A 23,181-nucleotide genomic window follows, 5' to 3' on the forward strand; every position below is an offset into this window, starting at 1 on the left:
ACGGTGGGAGCAAAATGATCATAACTTCAGTTGTTACTTAAATTCATTGGTTATTTTCATGTCTTCAGATATTATAATTTATTTCTATCCAGATACCTGCTTGATCTTGTTATTTGATTCTTTCATAAGAATTATGTGCTAATGCACCCTTTACAGATTTTAATAAACAAACAAATCATAACAGTTATGGATGTATTTCATGCCACCCCTAGTTAAAAGAACATAAATATGAATGCATACGGTGTATTGGTTTCTCTCTCTAACATAGTTTGGATACTATTCCAGATCTCAGTTTGTCACCTTCAAATGTAATTCTAATATTTCTCCCCTCACCCTCTGCCAAATTTTTGTGTTTACATTTTCAGTATATTATAGTTAAGAAATAATTATGTATATTAATTTTATATCTTGTGCAGGTCCAGTCCTGATTAGCCTCTGTGCATAAAATGGACTTAAAACAATAATTCAACAATATAGTATCACACTTAAAAAAAAACACTTCCAACTGGCTTTTTGTGAAGCAGTTTAACCAGCTCTTATAGGTTTAGAAATATGAACTCAGCCATAAAAACTGAACTAAATTCAGTGATACAACAATGCTTTTTGCAAACAGAATCTGTCAAGTGGCTTTTCATTTGGTGATTTGTTGTCCAGGCATCAAGTTCCATTGCCACTGTTTCTTGGCTTTCGAGACCAGAGTCTGCTACTATTCGACTAAGCAGGAGCTTAAAAATAAGTCATGGACTAATAAAATATTACATTGATTGAGTTATCAGTACTTTATGGATAAATCACTATGATATGACATTTGCTAACAATCATTTCAGCTTTGCTAATTTATAGTGAATGTATTTATTTGGGTTAGAAGTACCAATGAATTCAGTTTAAGAGTATTTATTTATTAAAACATAACTGGAAACATGTTTCTCTCCAGGTGGGAAGCTGAGGGTTGTTTGAGTCGTGACATCTGGCAGAAAGCAGGCACTCAGGGGCTCTTGGGAATTACCATCCCTGCAGAGAAAGGAGGGATTGGCGGTACTTTTTCTGATGCAGCTATTGTCATTGAAGAACAGTAAGTCACTTGTTTTCATCTTTACCGGGTGTTTCAATAAATTTTATATCATTTTGTAATCTAGTAACATTACCAATTCTCGTGCAAATTATGTGAAAATTTAATAGTATGTGTAGAAACACCTCAAAAGTCAATGTGTAATGTGGCACCAACTGCAATGCAGATATGGACATGGTACAAAAAGTTTAAAGGCCAAAGGATCTGGACGTCCACCAGCATGGGACGATATAGTCGACCGGGTTCGGGGGACATATGTGCGAGGTCCCAGGAAGTCCATAAGAAGAGCAAGTCAGGAAAAACCAGATTCCTCCTACGACAGTTCGGCATGTCATAAGGAAACACTTGCAAATGACATTCTTTAGGCTGCAGCTCGTTCTGGCCTTAAAGACAGATGACAAGCAAATGCGCAAGCAATTCTGTGTCGATATATCGTTCACCAGACCTGGCCCCTTGTGATTTTTTCCTCTGGGATTATGTGAATGGCCTCATCTATCTCCCTCCTCTTCCTACAAGCTTAGAGGAACTCCAGCAGAGAATCACCGTTGCACTGGAGACTGTTACCGCATATGGAACATTTGTGAACAATCATTTGTAACAACCACAAACCTTTGAATTTCTTATTCTAATTCTTATGCATAAATTTTGTTGAGTTGAGCATTAAAGCTGTGTAGTTTCCTTTACCTTGACTAGTTACTGAGATATTTACATGTGTAATGTTATCAATTTTTTTTAAACACACTGTATTTTTGAGACATATTTGTTCCAAGTGTGCCATATATGTGTTATTCCCAGTTATTCATTTGGATTTCTCATGAAGCTTTTATTGTTATTCTTAACAGTTGATGTTAACAAGTTCAAGAGTTCTGGCTGGAATCTTGGAGAAAAGTAAAATTATCTTTTTAATGCCACAAATTTCAACATGTTTGGAAAATAGATTCCTATTTCAAATTCACATTTAGTTCCACAGTGGATGTTATTGCATTTTTGCAATCCATTTTTTAACAATAACGATAAAAAAATCACAAAATAGGATGTAAATGCTTCGTGACCTACAGTCCCGAAAGAAATGATCAACAGTTTGCCAAAAGAAGCCTTTGTCAGGCCAACAATAAGGTAACCATGTGCTGGAAAGGTGTGGAATGTTGCATATAGTCTCTGAAAAGAGCCAGAAGATGGGACTAAAATTGTGCCCAACCAAGATGGTATAAATATGTGACGAGGTAACACAGGTGTCAATCAGCCATCAACAGAGAAATATGAATAAGAAATAAGTGTAATAATATCGTACAAGTTATTGTATTTGAAAAGTAATTAAGGTTAGATAAACCTTCTTAAACATTAACATCAGTAGCATAACACATCCTGAGAAGGCCGAGGGCAGCCATTTTGTTAGCAAGTCTTATCACTGTGTCACATAAAGATGTGGGGCAGTTTTCTACAACTATAGAATAGAGTGGTCTTTATTTAATCAGGCTTTTTCGGCCTAGTGGGCCATTCTTACAACCAACCCTATGTAAAGATATCACATGTGTCAGACCTCCTAAAGAATTTACTTCATATTTTTTGTTGTTCTAATTTGCAATTTCAGGGCAAGGGGGAGGGGGGGGGGCGTTAGGAAATAAAATGTTATTCAGACTGTCTGGTTAACCTTATCTGTTTCAAATGTTTTTAGGTATAGTTAACATTCCCAGTGCTAAATTTTATATAAATTGAGACACTGTATTTGGGAAGGATTCGTACCATCTAGCACAATGTGAGAAACTATAATAAAAAAAAGAATGCTCCCATGTATATTGCAAGTATTTGTTATATATACAGCTACATTTCTGTACTATGCACTGAAAATAACACTTCGTAAGATGTAAAGAAACCATTAAAGTTCAAACCCTTTCTTTCCCCTCCCATTACACCCTCTTAATCCATGGTGGTTGTATTTCTTTAAAAGATATTGTTCCTTGTAGCTTGATCAAGCAAAATGTTCTATCACTGATGATTTTTTCATGCTTGAAATTCTGTATTTGAGACCCACACTAAAAGATCTTTATTAGAAAACTATATGAGAACAGTAAAAAAGCAGTGTGACATTTTTAGATAGATATGCTAACAGTTGGGCTGAAAAGTTCGTAGGCTAACATAGTAAAAAATATATTTTTGACAAAATTCGATTTTATTATTCAATATAGTTGCCTTCGAGGGCGATACAACGATTATAGCGGTCATACAATTTTTCGATGCCATTTTTATAGTACGATTTCTCTTTAGCCTCAAAATAGGCCTCAGTTTCGGCGATTACCTCTTCATCAGTGCTAAATTTCTTTCCAGCGAGCATTATTTTAAGGTCTGCAAACAGGAAAAAGTCACTGGGGGCCAGATCTGGAGAATATGGTGGATGGGGAAGCAATTTTATTACGGTTGAATATCGCTAAACATTGCTCCGAATCATCAAAACGTTGTTGCTTTTGATCGATTGTGAGCACGCGCGGCACCCATTTTGCACACAGCTTTCGCATGTTGAAATATTCATGCACAATATGTCCAACACGTTCCTTTGATATTTTTAAAGTCTCAGCTATCTCGATCAACTTCACTTTACGATCATTTAAAATTATTTTGTGGACTTTTTTGATGTTTTCGTCGGTAACAGCTTCTTTGGGGCGTCCACTGCGTGCATCGTCTTTGATGCTCATTTCGCCTCGTTTAAATTTAGCAAACCACTTCTCAACGGTTGATTTTCCTGGTGCAGAGTCCGAATAATGTTTATCAAGCCAAGCCTTGGCTTCAACAGTATTTTTTTTTGCCAAAAAGCAATGCTTTATTAACACACGAAATTCTTTTTTATCCATTTTTTTCACAATAACAAAAGCTGTTTCACTCACAATGCTATATCTCAGGAACTAATTATCCGGCAGCTGTGAAATTTATACATGTATCTTTTGAAGGTTAGTACTAAGTAAAAATCACATGGATTTAATTCTAGTAACGCCATCTATGAGTCAGCCTACGAACTATTCAGCCCAACTGTTAATTAAACGTATTGATGTACATAAATATTCATAAGCTAAACATAAAATATTGGCAATATTGACGACTAGAATATACTGACAGGTACTATATATATTTTTCCCATAAATTTGGAACTAGGTGAAACCTTTCTTCACCTACAAAGTAAAATATCTCATGTGTGTGCCAGTAAAATCTAAAGCATGTGGGTCCCGGGTTCAAATCGTGGCCTGGATGTTTCTGCGTGTCCATTCATCAATTTCATCATATCATCACTCACCCCCATCTTTGCAATTAATGAAAAGTGGCACAAAAGAAAAGTAAAATAAATCAAATCAAATCTAAAGCATGTTGATAACAGGAGACTTGAAATTTCTCCTTATATTTACATGAAAATCAATATTCTGTTTTATAATTAGCACCCAGTTTTAGAAATGGAACCCCCACATCATAAATACTGGGTGCACTTGTTACAAATTGAAGTAAATATTTGTATGGATTCTTTCCAGAGCTTATGCAGAAAGACTAGGCCTCAATTTCAGTGTCCATTCTGATATAGCTTTGCCGTACATTGCCAAATATGGGACGAAGGAGCAGATTCAGAAATTTATTCCAGATTTAGTTGCAGGGAGACAGATCTTAGCAATAGCAATGACTGAGCCTGGAGCTGGGAGGTAAGCTGTGTGTTCTTTGGTGTTTATATGAATTCATAATGTAATGTATAACATTTATGTAGGTACCTGAAAAATTTGTGTATAAAAAGGAAAGAGTGCATACAATTTAACAAAACTAAAGTTTAACAGTATTAAGTGAAGGTAAATTATGTGTGTGTTTGGGGGAGGGGGTTGTCAAGTTAATGTAAATCATAAAATTTAGAAATATCATACAAATACTACGGTTTTTCTATATCTTCTAAAACATCTCTTGAAGTGTTAATTGACTTCTACTGACATTGTCCCTTACTACACACCCCATACTACTTTTGATGATACAGATATTTATGTCATGCATGAAAAAATACACACCATTCAGTCATAGTGCCTACAGTACATTCCACCTCTGCCCGAAGCAATAAAACTCACCTTCGTTCCCAAAAATTGGGAGCTGTTGACCTTTGACGCAGATGTGGAAGGGGCAGTGAAGGTACAGATAAAGAAGTTCCCTTATAAAAGAACTTTCTAAATTCTAGAGAATCTTCTACCTAGACTTTGGCTCATAAACAAGATGAATGAATGTAATACGAACTTTTACGAAGGTGCCTTATTGGCCGAGTATGTTGAGTATTCTTCAGTTATCTGGGATTGACTTTTTCTGCCTGTCTGAACATATCTGTTCCCTTGTGTTGGTCTTTCCCACACATTTATTTTTATCATTCATCCTCATTGTTGCAAATATCATGAAATAGAGGAGTTAAATAAAAGGAGGGGAAAATGAAAATGCACAAAAACTCCATATTTCAAAAGAAAATACAAGAATTCCTAAAAAACTTTCATACTTACACTTGTAAAAACAAAATAAACTATAAAAAGTATACTTTTTTTATGAAATTCAAGTGTATGATTTTTAATGTCCCTATATACATTCATAACAAGTTAAAAAAAGAGGAAAAACACACCAGAAACTTGAAAAATTTAAATTTTCTTGGCCACGAGCTAGATTGTCAGTGATAGAAAGAAGATCGCAGAAAATTTAGACCTAGTACTGGCAGTGGTGCAGGTCGAAAACTTCTGTTTACGCTATCTTTTTCTATCACTGATTATGCAGCTTGTGCCCACTTTTATCCACTATACATATACATGTATGCATATACATGATTATGCATGCAATATATATATGTTACACTTACTTAATAGCCCTTTCAGTCAATACCGATCTCCTCTTGTAATCTCACTGCACTGTCTTCCATCTTTTCTTTCAAGCTGACAGTACAGAGAAGGTACATATTATCAAATGTTTTATTTGTTGGTGAGTATTCCTTTCTCTATATGAATATTAGTAAGGAACAAGTGTGAAAATAGTAACTTATATTGTGCAAATTGGATATTAAAGTCTAAATATTTCTAGAAGGATTCTATGATATCCTTAATTAATGGAGGACTCTTAATAGGTTTTGCGTAGAAAATCAAGCTTTGGAGTGGATATTTGTTTTCTAAAAACATAGAAATATGAATTACACCTTCATGTTCATATCTTATAGGTAAAGTTGTTTTGCTGATTTATCTGTCCGTACCGATACAGGAGCAATTAATGGGCATCTGTAGTTGTGTAGTAGAAACTATGCTACCTTGTATTTAAAGGGTTCCAAGTCTGATCAAGTCTGGTGGAAATGCAATAAACGGTGGTTTGTATCTTAGTTTAACCTCCTCAGGACAGCTGATACCTATACGTACCACCATGTGTATCATACTCAGGATGGCTGCTACCTATATTGCCGGCTGAATATGGTGATGTTTTATGTCCATCCGCACTAATTTTTCAGAAGAGCTGATTGAAGTTTGATGCTTGTTGATTTTTAATACACTGCAAAATTTGTGCAATCATTTTATTATTGTTGATAATTCACACCACTTGACATCCACATATATCGCTTTAGAACATGACTCTAAGGAAATTTTTTTCTCCATTAAGCTAACCTTTTGGTGTTGATAAAATTAGCAATTTCATTGTCCTTGGATCAGTGTAGTTTCTTTTTCAATATTGAAAGAAAATAATTGTATTGTAACTATTTCCAGTGACTTGCAAGGAGTGAAATCTTATGCTAAAAAGGATGGGGATGATTACATTCTAAATGGAAGCAAGACTTTCATTAGCAATGGAAGCATGTGTGACGTAGTGATTGTGGTAGCTGTTACAAATAGAGAAGCGAAGGCAGCTCATGGAATCTCCCTCTTCCTTGTTGAAGAAGGGATGCCAGGATTTAACAAAGGACAGAAACTGAAGAAGATGGGGCAGAAATCTCAGGTTGGTAAGCGATAACATGATCTCATTTTCATACATATTGATTGATTTTTTTAAAAAATTATGAAACATTCAATTATGCAAAATTAAACTTATGGTTTTATTTTTAAAATTTATATGAGCTTAGTTGAAGAGTGGAAGAACTATTTGATACCTCAATCAGGGCCGGATTAAGGTGGGTGCTATTGATGCTGCAGCATTAGGCCCATTCCTGAAATAGGCCCAGATGAAAATGCGAGAATTTTCCGAAAGCTGAACAGTTTTCTTTTGCTGTATTAACCTGAAAATAAACCTTAGCATGAAATTTGGAACCCCAATTTTGGACGCCTAAACACAGCATTACTTATTATACAGTTACTATTATTCTTTGCACTGTGACGTAACGATAACGTCGTTGTGTTTATTGTTCACCGAAGATTTCAAGCTTCAGGCCCAATTTCATCTTAATCCGGCCCTGACCTCAATCATCCAATGTCAGACACCTTCTCAGCAGTTTTGATCATTACTGCATTCTTCCATTCAAAGTGACTGTTAATGACATTAATGATAAATCAGGTGAGGCCAGGCTGGCTCGGTAGCTCAGTGGTTAGAGCAATGGCACGGTATGCCAGAGACTCTGATTCGAGTCGAGCCTACATTTTTCGCTGAAAATTTCTATGTAGTACATCTCCTGTGTGTGCCTAATCTACAATTATTTCAAAATGTACTGTAATGCCCAGGAGCCACGGAAGTACTACAGAGGTTGTTTCCGATCTATGGTGACGATTTTAAACTGCACCTACCTTAAGAGAAACCATGTCACCACCATCGAGAGTGCTCTATTTAGTGGCCCTGCATCTTGGCAATTGCCCGACAGCAAAGTTTCCACTGTAGGAGACTGATACGAAGTGTAGTCATGTCCAGCTTCAACCACTCCTCCTGACAGGCTTTCCATAGCCCTTCAATGGTGCAGGGTCGCCAGGAGACCAGGTTCATTTTAGTAGGCCGAAGGTGCAAAAGTCCATCGGTGGGGCATCAGGTGACTTCACTGGAATGTCTGTGAAAGGAATGGCACGAATTCGAGTTTCTTCTGCCATTTGTTGGAGGAAGAGGTGGGTTGAGGGAGATGTGTGACTTGACGCCTTGTCTTGATGCACCCACACATGATTCTGGTCCCTCCCGTAGAGATGGGGAATGTCATGGCGATAAACGGGTGTCAGGACGTTAGCCTGATAATAATCAGAATTAACCTTCGTATTTTTGGCAACACGATGTATGGTCAGCTTGCCATTGGACGAGTATCCAGCAATGATCATGAAACCTGTGCCAAAATTTTCCTTACATTCAGTGAACCATCTTTGAAAGTCCCTCGCACCTGTCGATCGATAAAAAATTGCATGTGGCTTGAGACAGTCATCAAGATAAACATATTCCTCGTCCAATGTAACAACGAATTTGCACTTTTCACCTGACAGGTGCCGCTCATAAAGCTTTCGACAGTTGGTGTGATGTTCCTGGATGTGTTTTGGCAAGAGGTTATGAACATGCCCGGTTCGCGATACTTTTCTGTGTGGCTGGACTCCCTGGTGACCAGTTCCCTGACGAATTGTAGCTGTTGTGGGGCTAGTGGCAGACCGGGGGTTGGGCTGTTTCTGCCCCACAGGAATCATCAACACCGGTGATATGCCATTTTTGGACACAGTGAATCCACGCTCCTTGCACAGTTTTATAATGGCACTATAACTGTAGTTTCTGTCGAAAAGTGTAGTTATGTTAACCCTCCCAATATGCACTGATTTTCGGCAGCATTCTTCCCGATATGCAATGACCACACCTGTCACGCACAGTCAACGATCCAACGTGCCCACATGACTGGCAGCTTCATTCTCTTCCCGCTTGGTGGTGCTGCAAGAGGTGTGAAATTTCGTCACTAAATATCGGAAACAACCTCTGTAGTCGGTAAGGTGTCTGATGCAATGCAGGAGACCCGGGTTCAATTCCCAGGGTGGTAATCACCTTCAAAAATTGGCCAAGAACGAGAATGTGTGTGACCCTACATCCACATCCCCCTATCTGCCTTCATAGCACCGCAATGTGCACCTACCTACTCTAATACTCCATTCAGTAGGAACATAAAAATGTATTTTATTGCCTAACACAACACTAAAAGCACTCAAAGTGTTAATTGTTCAAAATGTTGAAGATTCAATGTGTATTAGTGTGTTCAGTTTTTTTAGTGATGTGTGCTGCAAAATAAAAACAACTTTCATATCACATATATTTCTTTTACACACAGTACTGGTGCTAAACTGTACACGAGTATTGTGTAGTGACTGGAAGATATTCAAACTCTAGATAAATATCAGCTTGTATTAGTGATTAATTTTCAACTAATGCTTTTTGATACTGATACATCGGTATGGTATCGGCTGAGCCCTACTTGTACCTTTTAAGTGTATAAATGTTTTGTTGTCTTATTTCCCAGTTTCTTTACAGGATTTGGCTGAACTGTTTTTTGAGGATGTACGTTTACCTAAATCAGCTCTTTTGGGAAACGAAAATGAAGGCTTCTATTATTTGATGGCTGAACTGCCCCAAGAAAGGCTATCAATAGGCACAGGGTCTTGTGCTCATTTGGAGTGGATGTTTGAGGAAACAAGGAAATATGTGAAAGAGAGGAAGGCTTTTGGAAAAGCTTTAATAAATGTGCAGGTAAAGCCCCCTTGTTGACTGCTATTTTATTTGTTAAAAATGTAGTTCAATTTTCAAATAATTTCATATACAACCTTGGTGACAATGAAGTTCGACCAGAAAGGAATACATGATTAAATGCACAGAGGCATAGGCGGTGGAATGGGTGACCCGCAGAAGTGACGCATGTGTGTAAGAGGAGGTGTGTGAGCAGGCAAGAATCGTGATGCCAGCATGTTGCACCCAAGGTCACGTAAAGAACGAAAACGGGGAACTATCCGCGTGACATTGAACTTCGACCAGGCACCAGACCCATACGGAAAATTCCAGATAGTGGCGCATTCGACGGAAGCATGACGTCAGGGACACGATAAGGGAGTCCGCCGTATATAAGCGCGTGCTGTGCACCGAGGAACCGCAGTGCATCATCACCATGGCCAGGGGCAAACCTATTGACAACACCGTGAGGAGAAGAGTGGTGGAGTTGCAACGGGATGGACTCAGTGAACGGGAAATAGGGCGCCAACTGAACTTACCCAAGTCAACCGTCCACTGCATCATCAAACACCACCAAAATACGGGTACTACAGAGCCAGGTAAGGCCCCCGGTCGAAAACACCTGCTGAGCGTGCGTGACCTACGGATATTTAGGCGCTATATCCAGACCAACAATCATGTTTCTGTGGCCAAATTACGACTGTGGACTCGAGAACGCTTTCACATTGAAGTGTCAACCGGAACCATTCGCCGTTACCTACAGCGATGCGGTTACCGAGTGTACAAGGCGAAACGTAAACCCTTCCTTTCCATGTTGAACAAAGGCAATCGACTACGGTGGGCACGAATGTACCGGGGATGGACATTTCGACAGTGGAACAGGGTTTTGTGGACGGACGAATCCATTTTCAATGTTGTGTATGGGAAAATACGGAAAACAGTCATTTCTCGGAAGGAGGAACAGAATGAAGCAAAATGTTATGCACGTCGGGTACAGAAACCTGCGTCAGTGATGGTATGGGGATGCATGACGGCATCTGGGGTTGGCCCACTACACGTCTGTGAGGGCATTGTGAATGCACACGCCTATACACGCATACTGGAGCGGCATCTTCCCACGGTGCGAAGGCACCTGTTCCACAGGCGGCGTCTCATCTTTCAACACAACAATGCCAGGTCTCATACAGCACGGCTGACAAGAGAATGGTCGACTCGCCATCACGTGCGAACTCTGCCATGGCCACCATCGAGTCCCGACCTCTCGCCCATTGAGAATGTGTGGCGTGTTCTTAAGCGACGTGTGCAACAGAGGGGACCCACGACAGTGGCTGCTCTTATCGCCTGCCTGCAGGAGGAATGGCACCGCATCGATGTGGAATACCTTGAACGACTCGTCCGCAGCATGCCCCGACGCATTGCCACAGTTATTCGCCAACGGGGCGGCGTCACACCATGGTAAACAGGATCTCCTCTAACAGTGGTCGAACTTCAATGTCACGTGTAGATGGACGAAAATGTTTTATTTTGTGTGAACACCATACATTGCTGCGTTGCAGCGGAAATTTATGTTTTCCTTTGTTCCATGTAGCCTGCTGAATAAAATATGTTCAGCATATGCATGTGTTCCCCTTCTTTCACAACGCACTCCTATATTTGTGCCTGGTCGAACTTCATTGTCACTAAGGTTGTATATTGTTATTGTGTAACAGCTGGGCTTTATCCAGAATTTTTCGTTTGGGGGGGGGGGGGTGTATGTTTGTGATCTATTTTAGGTTGATTAATTTTTTCATCAATATTTATAGTTATTATTCTGTTGTATTTAAGGATTGGGGCCATTATTTGTATTTTATTAGGTCTATGAATCTGGTATAATATATTAGATCTTTCCTAGTTGAAAATTCTTCATTTTTTAATAATAATATTATAATTATATACTATGCTGGGGGGAGTGTGATTTCTTCTCTATTTGTCTTCTGGGTGTTTAATTAATAGTTCATTTTATTACGGAGTTGTAAGAGTATATTTAGAGCTGAAATGACCATTAATTGGGCCTTTGTGAAAAATTTTAAGATGTTGTTGAGCACATTTGGGGAGGTGTTAGGGGGTTGTTGGGGGTGTGTGAATAAATCATTATGTAACAGTTCTGAATTTGAATTTAGAATATCATAAAATACATGAGTTGAATTATTAATTTGCTTGTCTTTCCCATACCATACATGAAATGTGTTAAACGGAATGACACACATTAAGAATATTAAAATAAACAATTTCTATTTCAGACTGTACAGCACAAATTGGCTGAAATGAAGACTGAAATATGTGTTGCACGAGCATTTATCGACCAGTGCATTCAACTTCATGATGCAGGAAAACTTGATCATGGAATGGCTTCAATGACAAAATATTGGTAAGGAGATGTTAGCACCAGGATATACATTTTCAATATCAAAACTTGCAATACGACACTCATTATTCCAAACAATATTTTTTTGGAGTATAATGAGTATCGTATTGCAAGTTTTGATGTTGAAAATTTATATCCTAGTGTCCCAATAGAAGGTGCCACAGATGCATTACAGAGATGGTTTATTGAGATGAAGGTTAACCCAGTGGAATCATGGGAAATGGTTCGATGGTTTACTGTATGTGCAAATTACAATTACTTTATACTTGATGGCAAAATTTATCAGCAAAGTAATGGTCTATCAATGGGAAACCCAGTATCCGGAATCATCTCCAGCATTTTCCTTCATTACATAGAATCTCCAATTGTTAATCAGATGTCATACTCTACGTCAGTTATGTAGATGATGTGCTAATTATTGCTAAAAATGAGAACACCATCATGGACATATTTAAATTGTTAAATAAATTACATCGTCGCATAAAATTCACTTGCAAACTCATGAATAACAATGTAATTTCTTTCCTTGATCTAAAAATTAAGACAACTGACGCAACAATTCAAACATCAGTCCATAGGAAAACAATTAGCAGGAGAAAAATCATGCATGCCAATTCAGAACATTCTCGTATTAAAATGGATAATATATTTTTTAAATTTTTCCTGAGAGCACAAAGACTATGTTCTAATAATAAGGATATTAAAAATTAAGAAGAAAGGCTTTTTAATATAGCAAAAGGAAATGGCTTTCACACTAACAGAATAAACCAAATCAAAAAAACAAGTAGCTAGAAATCTAAAGGAAAAGAGAAATACAGACAAAGATGAAAAATCTGGTGAAAAGAAATTTGTGTGCATTCCATTCCACAAGGGATTTTCACATAAAATTGCAAACATTTTTAGAAGATTTAATTTCAAGATTGTTTTTAGATCACCAAGAAGTTTGGAATGTACACTTCGCAACATCTTATTTGACCGCCCTGAAAAATTTCAAAGTCCGGAATTCGTAAATTTGACAGCATAGCGCTTCAGAGCCAACTAAGAGTAGCCAACTTTGCAACATTTCTTCTTCCTGAATGAAAACGCTCGTGATTTTTTTTCATTCTTTCACATTCCATTAGGTAAAGATACCCTAAAGCAGTAATAAAATATATGAGTAGACAAAAAAATGTTAAGTAGAAATACATATATTGAAAATATTTCAAGATTCTTCGTTCTGAATTTGAAAATAGGAAAATGTATGTGCATTGTGAAACACTGAACACGTTCTCATCCACCTGGAAAGAATTGCGGTCACATTTGAATGCAAGAAGACAAATTTATGATGATTTTATGCGAAATGTTTAGTAAAGATACCTTGCACAACACTAAACGATTCTGCAAAGTGTGTGTTTTCCTTGGTTCTTGGCGAAAAATGGTTCGAAACTCCGGCACAATGTTGCTTCAACTGAGATTAACGTGTTTTACTGAGCTTTCTGTCAGCAATCTCCTGGAGTAGTTGGTTAGATGACAGCACTTTCGTTCCTTTTACTGTTTTCGTCAAAATCGAAACATCGTAGGTTCAAATCCCACCCTTTCCTTATTATTTTTTCCTTTTTATTTACCGAGTCGAAGTGTTCTAATAACGTAATATAATATTATATGATATTACTGTAAATATTTATGCGATGCGTGCTCAGTGGCGGCGATTGGGTTTCAAAACTAATGGGGCAAGGTGGGTGGAGGGTAAGGACAGTTTCTTTCCCTTGGTAGATAATGTTTAGCATAGTGCTGGGTCATCTGCCCCTCCACACTCCATATTCGTCGCCACTGTGCATGCCTCAAGTAATGCTTCTACTAATGTTTTTAATCTTTCAGTGATTGGCAGGATTGTAGGAAATACTTTTCCCTTCATTCAGCTGTTATAAGTTAACACATATTAAGAACTTACATGTCAACTTTCTGCATCCGGAAATGCTGGACATAAATCGCATAAATATCAACGAAAATATCCAAGAAACGTAGATAAGCATTCTCATCCAAAGCCGTTTACTTCCCGAAAAAGATTTTGCAAAGAAGTAGGTTTGAACCCATTCCATAAGCAAACCATCCCCCTACACCACACTGTTCACGTTATTTTATGCACTCGGTTCAGATCCCACTTTAAACTGTAGGTCCAGTCCCGATTAGCCTTACTATGCATAAAGTTGACTTAAAACACCAAATCAACCAATTCATCTCCTTTTTGAGTGGGCCTTCTATGATACTTTAGTCGGTCAGCATCCGAAAATACAGTTCTGCTTCGCGTATACCAGAGTGTAATTGCATTTAATATTGTGACTAAAACTAAACTAAACCCACAGCACTACAGCCCTTTGTAGGGCCTTGGCTTACCTACCGACTGCTGGTCTCCCTCCCACACTGTTCCTCCGTCACCTGTTATAACATGGAGGTCTTAGACCAGTATTGGGGTGACGAGTGATCAGCCCTACGAACCCCCAGCCGTTGTTGTAGGTCTTCTTGACCGGGTTACGCTCACTCACTCGGAGCTTCCCAATTTCCTCACGATGGTGGGTTGCCACCGGCCCTATACGTAGGCTGAATAAATTCCGACCAGAGCCGGATTCGAACCTACGCCGCAGCGAAATATTGTGACTAATTTTACTTTAAAACTACAGATTCGGCGATAATAGTGACCAGAAAAAGAACCTCAAAGTAGATATTCACACGAAGTATTTTAATCCATTGCCAAACATTTCAGTTAAGAATAATATTATGCTTTTCCATTGACAGTATTTTCGATTCATGGTGAATTTGCTAAAAGGAAAATATGTAAGTTTTACTAGTAAATGCGTTTAAAATGCACAAAACAACAGGGGAGGAGAAAAATAAACCTCAAATATAAGTAAAAATGCAACAAAAACTGTTAAAAATACTGACAAATAAACTAAAAGCCAAAAAAGGCCGAAAAATGGAAAAAATGTTATATAGAAAGTGTTTTCCATCTCTAACTGAAGGGAAACGGACATGATATCAGGTTTAGCATTGTTTTTAAGGGTCAGAAAAAAAGTTGATTTTTCATCAACTTCCGGACCCTAATTAGTAATTATGACCATTGAAAAAGTTGGAGGTAGCTTACTTAAAATTTTCTCGCTGAGGGATCGTATCGTCCCATATCTCCACTTCATAATAAAGAAAAACATCAAGTTCATATTTCGAAAATGACTTGGAGTTTTCCACCACGAAAATATGTTTTTCATAGTTTGAAGTTCGTTAGTATTATCTTTCAAGGTTTCAATTGTTTTAATTTCACACGTATTTTATATTTCATACATTCCCCTCTCTTTTCATACAGTCTTTGGAAAAGAGCTGAAGTTTCTTGTCAAACGGGGTCTGGTTCAAATGACTCCTTTTCGCTCTCCTGTTCCTACTTTAAACAAACAACAAACTACTTCGTAACTAAACGATTGCTTGTTCAAAATGCGGAATTTTTATACAATTTGCAAAATATGACAAAACGCCAATAGACATGTTCATCATTTTTCCCTTTCAGCATTTCTCGATTTTATCTGAATTCGTTTATTCATGAAAATTGCCATGAGGAAATTATAGATATGACATTATGTGTGAATTGGTTTCTTCAAACTGGTAGCAAATTTTAACATGAGTTACCTGGAGAAGAGGTAGCGTGCTTGATTCTTACGAGGGAGGTCGTAGGTTCGATTCTCCACCTAGGCAGGATTTTTTTCAGGAGTATATCGTTGGGTGTAAAGTTTATCCACCGTGCTAAGAAGTTAACATTGGTCTCTGTATTTCACGAGAGGAAAGGAAATAGTAAGAGAAAGTTATTTCGATGATAGGAGAAAATCACATGCCACGTGGAATGCGCAGAATGAAGTTACACAGAGCTAAGTCTGTAATGGTGGTTTCGAATATTGCAAAGTTAGTGCGGAACGTTTGTTATATCTGATACTCGTACTTTCTGTTCAAAGAAGACAAACATTTTAGATACAAAGCAGTGAGGAATTAACGATCATTATGAGGTTTTGAATTTTTTGTTTGGCACTCACTATATAAATACTTATTAGTAGTTTCTTATCGAATCGGCCTTCGTCGCAATAAAAATGTATTTATGTTAATTAGCGATTTACTATTAGATTTAGACGCATGGCAAGATGGTGGTGAGGGGATTGACAACAGTCATTACGAAGGAACGGACATAAAATTACCAATCTTAGCAATTCGAACTCATTAAACGCTCTCCTTCGTTACAGTACTGCACTACATCGCTACTTAACATAACTGTATATCTTTTTTTAGTATATCGAAATCAAATAATCAATATTTTAGGTGTCAGTGAAGAACAAACAATACATAACTTAAATAACATTACATTTTGCATCCTGAATACATATATGTGATTTGTGAATTAATCATGATGTGTGTGTTAACACAACATATGAACAATAACTAAAAAGAAAAGTTTTAACATTAAATCCTGGAAATCTCTAACTTCTAAGGGGAAATACGCGCAGAAGGGACGTCCCTCAAGTGTGCATCGGATTCATTTTTTAAATATTCTAATATCAACGGTATCTGTTCTGTTCTAACTAACTAACTAACTCCCTAGCCTTCTTAAACCCGAAGGTTCATGGGTGCAGCAACACAGGCCTTCCATCTTTCCCTATCTTGAGCAAGTTCTATATACTCTTTTCCATCCCTACCGATTTCCTTTAGGTCCATCTCAACGTTGTCCCTCCATCTTCGTTTTGGCCTTCCTACAGGTCTCTTACCATCAGGTTTGCCAACAAGAATCCTGTAAACTCCTCTTTCCTCTCCCATTCGTGCCACATGGCCTGCCCACCTAAGTCTTCTTGATTTAATTATTCTAATAATATCTGGACATGAATACAAATTATGTAGTTCTAAATTATGTAACCTTCTCCACTCACCTGTCTCCTCATCTCTTTTCGGTCCAAAGATTTTCCTAAGGATCTTATTTTCAAATACTCTCAATTTATGTTCCTCTTTCAATGTAAGGGACCAAGTTTCACACCCATATAATACTACAGGCAAAATTACTGTTTTCTATATTTTAACTTTTAGTTTCTTAGATATTAAACAAGAAGACAAAAGTTTATGAAGAGAGAAGTAACATGCATTTCCTGAATTAAGCCTACTTTTTATTTCCTCTTTAATATAATTTTCATTTGTTAATATTACTCCTAAGTATTTGAATTTGGAAACTGTTTCAAACGAGTTGTTATCAATAATTAGATTTTGATTATTATTACCTAACACTTGTTTTCGGCCTGTAAGCATATATTTAGTTTTCTCTTTGTTAACTTCCAAACCTATCTCTTTAGCAGTTTTGAAAAATATTTTAGCATTATTCTTAATTGTATTCACATCATCCCCCAGTAAGTCTACATCATCTGCATATGCTAACAACTGAGTCACACCATTTAATTTTAGTCCTTCTTTAGTTTCTTTTACCTTCCTTACAGCATATTCCAAGGCAAAATTAAAGAGCAATGGAGATAATGCATCTCCTTGTTTTAACCCATCATGAATTGTAAATTTGTCAGACATATTAATACCCACACGAATTTTACTTTCTGTTTCACTGGTGCATGTTTTTATCATACTAAAAAGCTTCTTAGGTATTCCAAACTCTACTAATATGTTATATAATTTATCTCTTTTGACCGAATCATATGCTTTTTTTAAATCAATGAATAGCTGATGGACATTTTGATTATATTCCCACTTTTTTTCAAGTGTCTGTCTGATGTGAAAAATTTGATCTGTAGTTGATCTGTTACGTTTAAATCCACATTGATAATCACCTATAATTTCATTAGCATATGGTGTTAGTCTTGTTAAAATAATGTTAGATAATATTTTATATGTTGTTGAGAGTAGAGAAATTCCACGGTATCTGTTCAGCAAACAAAAAAAGAAAGAGGAGAGGGTGGGATTTGAACCCGCGACCTTTCAAGCTTGATGAAAAATAAGGATAGCAGCGTCTAACCAACTGCTCTACGTTAACGTCATGACGTAATGCTCTTAAAAACATGTTGATGTTTATGAAGACTCCCACCTTCCTGTGTTTCAAGCACATTTTCTCGACAAGTCGTGTAAAATATATGTTTTTGAGAACAATTCGATATTATGCAAGGTATTGTAAATAAAATGTCGCATAAACTCCTCACAAATTTGCTTCTTTCTGCACAAACTTGATGGCAATTCCATCCAGGTGGGGAAAAAAAACTCTATTCAGTGTTTCAAACCCCCTAAATTTCAAGTCGGGCAACCAGAATCGTCAATATCCTTTAAGGTTCTTTTTCCAATTTATTATTTCTTTTTGATTGCGTATTATAATACCGGTTTATAGTTTCTAAGTTCATGGAAAGTGTTAAATTGAAAACCTATCACCGCAGTGTTTTTCGTCTAGTGGAAGGACATATTCAAAGTTGGCTACTCTCACCTGGAGCTGAAGTGCAATGTTGCTAAGTTTACGATTTCGGGACTTAGAATTCTTTCGGGGCGGTCAAATAAGATGTTGCAAAGTGTACATTTAATGAATTCAAAATGAGAAACTCTCTACCAGATGTGGAAACCACAGGAATATATAATATAAGTTGTTCATGTTCAAAGGATTATGTAGGACAAACAGCAAGGATAATGGCAATAAGATGGCACGAACACGATTTGGATATTATAAATCTAAACCCAAGAACAAGTTTGTCAGCTTACATCATCGAAGCATTTGATTAAAAAGAGAAGGGTTTTAAAAAGATTAACGGGAAACACAGAGTTGAATGTCTGGGAAGCTTCGTTCATTGCAGAAGAACACTGGAATAAATTAAATAATGAAAATGGCAAAATAGATCCAGTATGGAGTTTTCTTTTTCACAAATGGAGTAAGCCACCATCTTTAAAATTTAATGTAACAGAAAACATCAAGAAACTTTGTGAAAACAATGATGACTTTGAATTACCTGATGATATTTGGGATTCATAATTTTAAATAAAAAATAATGTGATCAAAAATTTTTATCTGAAATAAAAATAAAACAGACTGCTTCTTTCACAGTTAGGTTGCTATATTACAACAATGTAACATTGACAACATCCATTATATAAGGGATTCTTTTTGTTTAAAAAATTGCTAACCATTGTTATAACTATCTTTAGTCAAAATAAAAATAAATGTCTGATGAAGGAAGCGTGTGTTCTCCTGAAACGTCACAACGAAAAACTGTTTTCTTATACTTGTAATAACCATAAACTACAAAGAAAATAATTCTACAATGCAAGCAATGTGTACATACAAGAAAAACTATTAATATATTGAGGTGACTACTTTTCAGAGTGCCTTGAATAAAGAGTAAACAAATGTATGACGTAGGTAGTCTCCCCTAGTTTTCTTTAATTTTTTATTCACCTTAATTAGACCTAATTTCAAAGTTCAGCAGCATTTAATTAACATGTTGGGCAGTTGACTCGCATTATCACTGCTAAGTGCTGAGTATAGTTTGAGTCCTGGCCTTTTGTGTGTGTCCCTTCATCAATTTAATCTAATCATCATCATGATTAGATGAAAGTGACATAAAAGAAACAACCTGTATTCTTTTCTTGCAGATCCCAGAACATAGATTTAAGTTATAACACCTAATATTTATAAGAAGCACTACCTGTGATGCTTATGGCATTACTGTATAAAAATCCACCATCATCATTTTAAGTCCATTTTATGCTCAGATAAGCTAATCAGGGCTGTACTTAGAGTTTAAAGTTCAATGCAAAGCTCTGTGTCTGCTACAGATTGATCCTGTAACCCCTTGATTACAACGTGGCAGTTTTACCACTAGGCTATCTAGGAGGCCCACGATCCAGAAAAAGCATCATAAGATTGAAGATGTGAATTTTTAACACTTTTTCTTGGACAATTTCAATCTACCATACACTCACAAATAGATGCTACTTGCATCAAAATAAAAGTCAGCACAGTATTATTAATATTCATTTCTTATTTTTCGTATTTTACAGGCTGTCAGAACTAGAGAATAAGGTGGTTGCTCAATGTGTGCAACTGCATGGAGGAATGGGCTACATGTGGGAGACTCCTATTGCCAGGGCTTATGTTGATGCTCGAGTCCAGACAATCTATGCTGGAAGTAATGAAATAATGAAGGAGCTCATAGCAAGGACCATTGTGAATTGATGAAATTATTTTAAATCAATGAATCTACTTTCTTTTTACTATATATTGTTAATTGTTTGTTATTTCGTTTTGTATATCTAAGGGTATATTTGTAATTGGAGAATATGGCTGTGATCTGTTTTATATGTGTAAATCAGGTGGAATAAATTTATTTTTGTTACTATGATATTTTTTAGTATTGTTCTAAAATTTTCTGGGCGTTGTAAGTAATTCAAATGTGACATATGCAAATCTCATGTATTGCTGCATGGAAAGGGCAAAGAAACATGCATGAAAATGTGGTGGCGTTTAGCTTTAGTTTCAAGTAATATTTACATAGGAACAAATTTCAGATTTAACCCACAGAATCGTCTGAAAGATTTTATGGTGGTCCTTCATTGAACTGGGGTTTACACTGGTTGCAAGGGAGAGTAAACTTGGAAAGAAAAAAAATATTCACTTTGATACGTGGGCAAAATCAAAAATCATAACAAAGCATTAGTGCACCATTTACTGCAGCTTTCTTTATGATTGTTTGAGAAGTGAAAAAAACTAGGCAAAATTATTTAATACTTCTTGAACTTTTCTCAATATCTAAACCTCAAGCATTCCGGCCTCTGTCATGAAGAGACAGTTTTTATCTCATCTCAAAATAATAACTACATATAAAATTTTAGGGGATGTATAAGTTAAGTGTAAATAACAATCAAAGCTAACCTCTTCGAACCTGAGTAATGTTCATTAGTTGTGAATTTTGAAATTCTAATTTATTTTGGTTTTGAATGAGATGAGACTTTTTTTTGTTTACAGTCTCATCTCGACAAGTCTCAAAAGGGTCTGGTCTTGTCACAATTTGACAGTTCTCTTTCACCCAATTAAAAATAAGTGAAGAGAACAGCCGGATAACTCACAGTTGGGTCATGTGAAGACTTTTATTCCACATAAGCATTTATTCTTTTGTTGGAACATCTGAGCATCTATTGTGGCAATGAGAATCTGGTGTGTTTACTGCTCTTTAGGAGATTCATAGGATTTCAGATTGTGTAAAAGGAAAACTACTGAATGCCTCTTCTTCAATTCAATCTAATCATTAATCATCCCTACCATTGCAATTAACGTAAAGAAGCAGAAAAGCGATTTAAAATCAGAAAAATGCAATTACAATGTAAAGATAAACCAACACACTTACTGAAGAAAAAAATGTCATATTTAAATATGAAGTGATCACAAATGTGGTATTTTTTCCCACATTTTCATTGTGAATTGGCAGACATCTAATCTTGTAAAACCATGTTTAACATAATGTAAAAATTCTTTCCATTTTAGTCTACTACTTCTATGTATGTTAATCCACAATGATGTGAAGAATAGTGTACATTCTTGTGCTTGTAAACATTAATAAGTACCAGAGGAGCAGCTAGAATCTCTGACCACCCTCCCCTTCACAATCCCCCACTGCTGTTTGGAACAAATGTAATTCTAACTTCCAATTCACATGCAAAAAGCAACTCCAAAAAAAAAAAAAATTCAATTTGTTTGATCCTTTGTAACAAAAATCTTTTGTTTCTCACTAAAACAAAGAAATGCACAATCAACATTATTTCTTTGTTCTGTTTGGTAATTTATGGTTTATTACTGTGCAGTTTATGGGAGTACAGTTCCTACAGCATACAGACCAATGGAAGTTATAATATAAGTTATAATAGAACGATAGAACGATATATCAAAAATGATGCACATCTTTAAACCAGAACACCAAGATGAAGTATCATTTATAATTGGCATTAACTAATACTGAGAATATTTTTAGGGCCCCTGAATAGTAGCCAAATGGTTAACGGTCTTGCATTTGGTACAAGCAAACCAGGGTTTGATTCCAAGTGAGAGACTCCAAAATTTCAGTGTTGACCCAGCATCGTGAGGACAATTGGGGAACTCTTTGAAAAGAAGAAATAGTGAATTCTGGTCTCCAAAGCCAGAAGACAGTGATGATGGGACTTTGCACTGACATCATGTCATCCAATGAGAACCCACTTGGGTGGCCCCTGCCTTGAGAGGGCTCTTGCACCATGGAATTTAGTTTTTAGTTTTAGAAAATATTTTTATCCCTCTTAATGAAGGGAACTGTATGATATACCTCAAGTATCACTTCATCAAATGGTCCTGGGTACCTTGTATATCACTTCATCACAAATAAATCTTATGCAATATATGTTTTTAAGTGATAAGTATAAAAATTAAGGAAATTATCGCAGTACCAATATATTGAGCAAGATAACTTTTACATCTACTTCTTTATAAACTTATAATAATATTAATTTAAAAGTGTGCTTGCCGATACTTTCATAGGGGCTGAGACATTTCACTGAAATTACTCATTCCAAACTTTTTCTCTTTTTGTTCATCTGACACACACTACCTTGACACCTATTGGATTGTATGAATAAAATTGAGGATGCTCTTTACTAAATCATTTGGAGCATGTACTTAATTCAGTGGGGTTGTGCTCCAGTGAAGAGCATGTGCTCACATTCTGATGTGAATAAATGAGAACAAGTTCTCAGAAACTAAGCTGGCACTTATGTACAATGCATGTCGCTCACTTCTTGAGCTCTTATTCAGTTGTCGTCGAAGTACATGGTCATGAACACCTACTGAATTTTTATTAATACAACCTATTGTGTCGCCACAATTAAATATTGTATAACACCATTAAGCCTTGTTTCGATGATATGAAAAACTCAATATGCTGACCAAGGCAGAAATTTATTTTATTATAAAGCATAAACTAAACATAACGTTTAGTTGTGGTAATAGGGAATGTAGACCTATCAAAAGAAAAGGAAGCTTTTTTAAAACTAGGAAGAGGTTTCAAAGTTAAGAAAGAAATGT

At 36.5% G+C, this 23,181-nt stretch overlaps 1 protein-coding gene across 1 annotated transcript in view; it reads left to right on the forward strand.

Annotated features, from left to right (window-relative positions):
• Positions 1–20,476, forward strand: part of LOC145990300 (long-chain specific acyl-CoA dehydrogenase, mitochondrial-like) — a 32,761-nt gene extending 12,285 nt beyond the window's left edge. The window contains exons 3-8 of the mRNA XM_083125994.1: positions 935–1,072; positions 4,582–4,746; positions 6,805–7,033; positions 9,506–9,721; positions 11,977–12,104; positions 20,136–20,476. Coding sequence (XP_082982120.1) covers positions 935–1,072; positions 4,582–4,746; positions 6,805–7,033; positions 9,506–9,721; positions 11,977–12,104; positions 20,136–20,310 — 1,051 coding nt within the window. The 3' untranslated portion in view covers positions 20,311–20,476. The remainder of the gene's footprint in view (positions 1–934; positions 1,073–4,581; positions 4,747–6,804; positions 7,034–9,505; positions 9,722–11,976; positions 12,105–20,135) is intronic.
• The last annotated feature ends 2,705 nt before the right edge of the window (positions 20,477–23,181 follow it).

The sequence above is a fragment of the Lepisma saccharinum genome, chromosome 1 (assembly GCF_977018435.1).
Source record: "Lepisma saccharinum chromosome 1, izLepSacc3.1, whole genome shotgun sequence".
Taxonomy (NCBI): Eukaryota; Metazoa; Arthropoda; class Insecta; order Zygentoma; family Lepismatidae; genus Lepisma; species Lepisma saccharinum.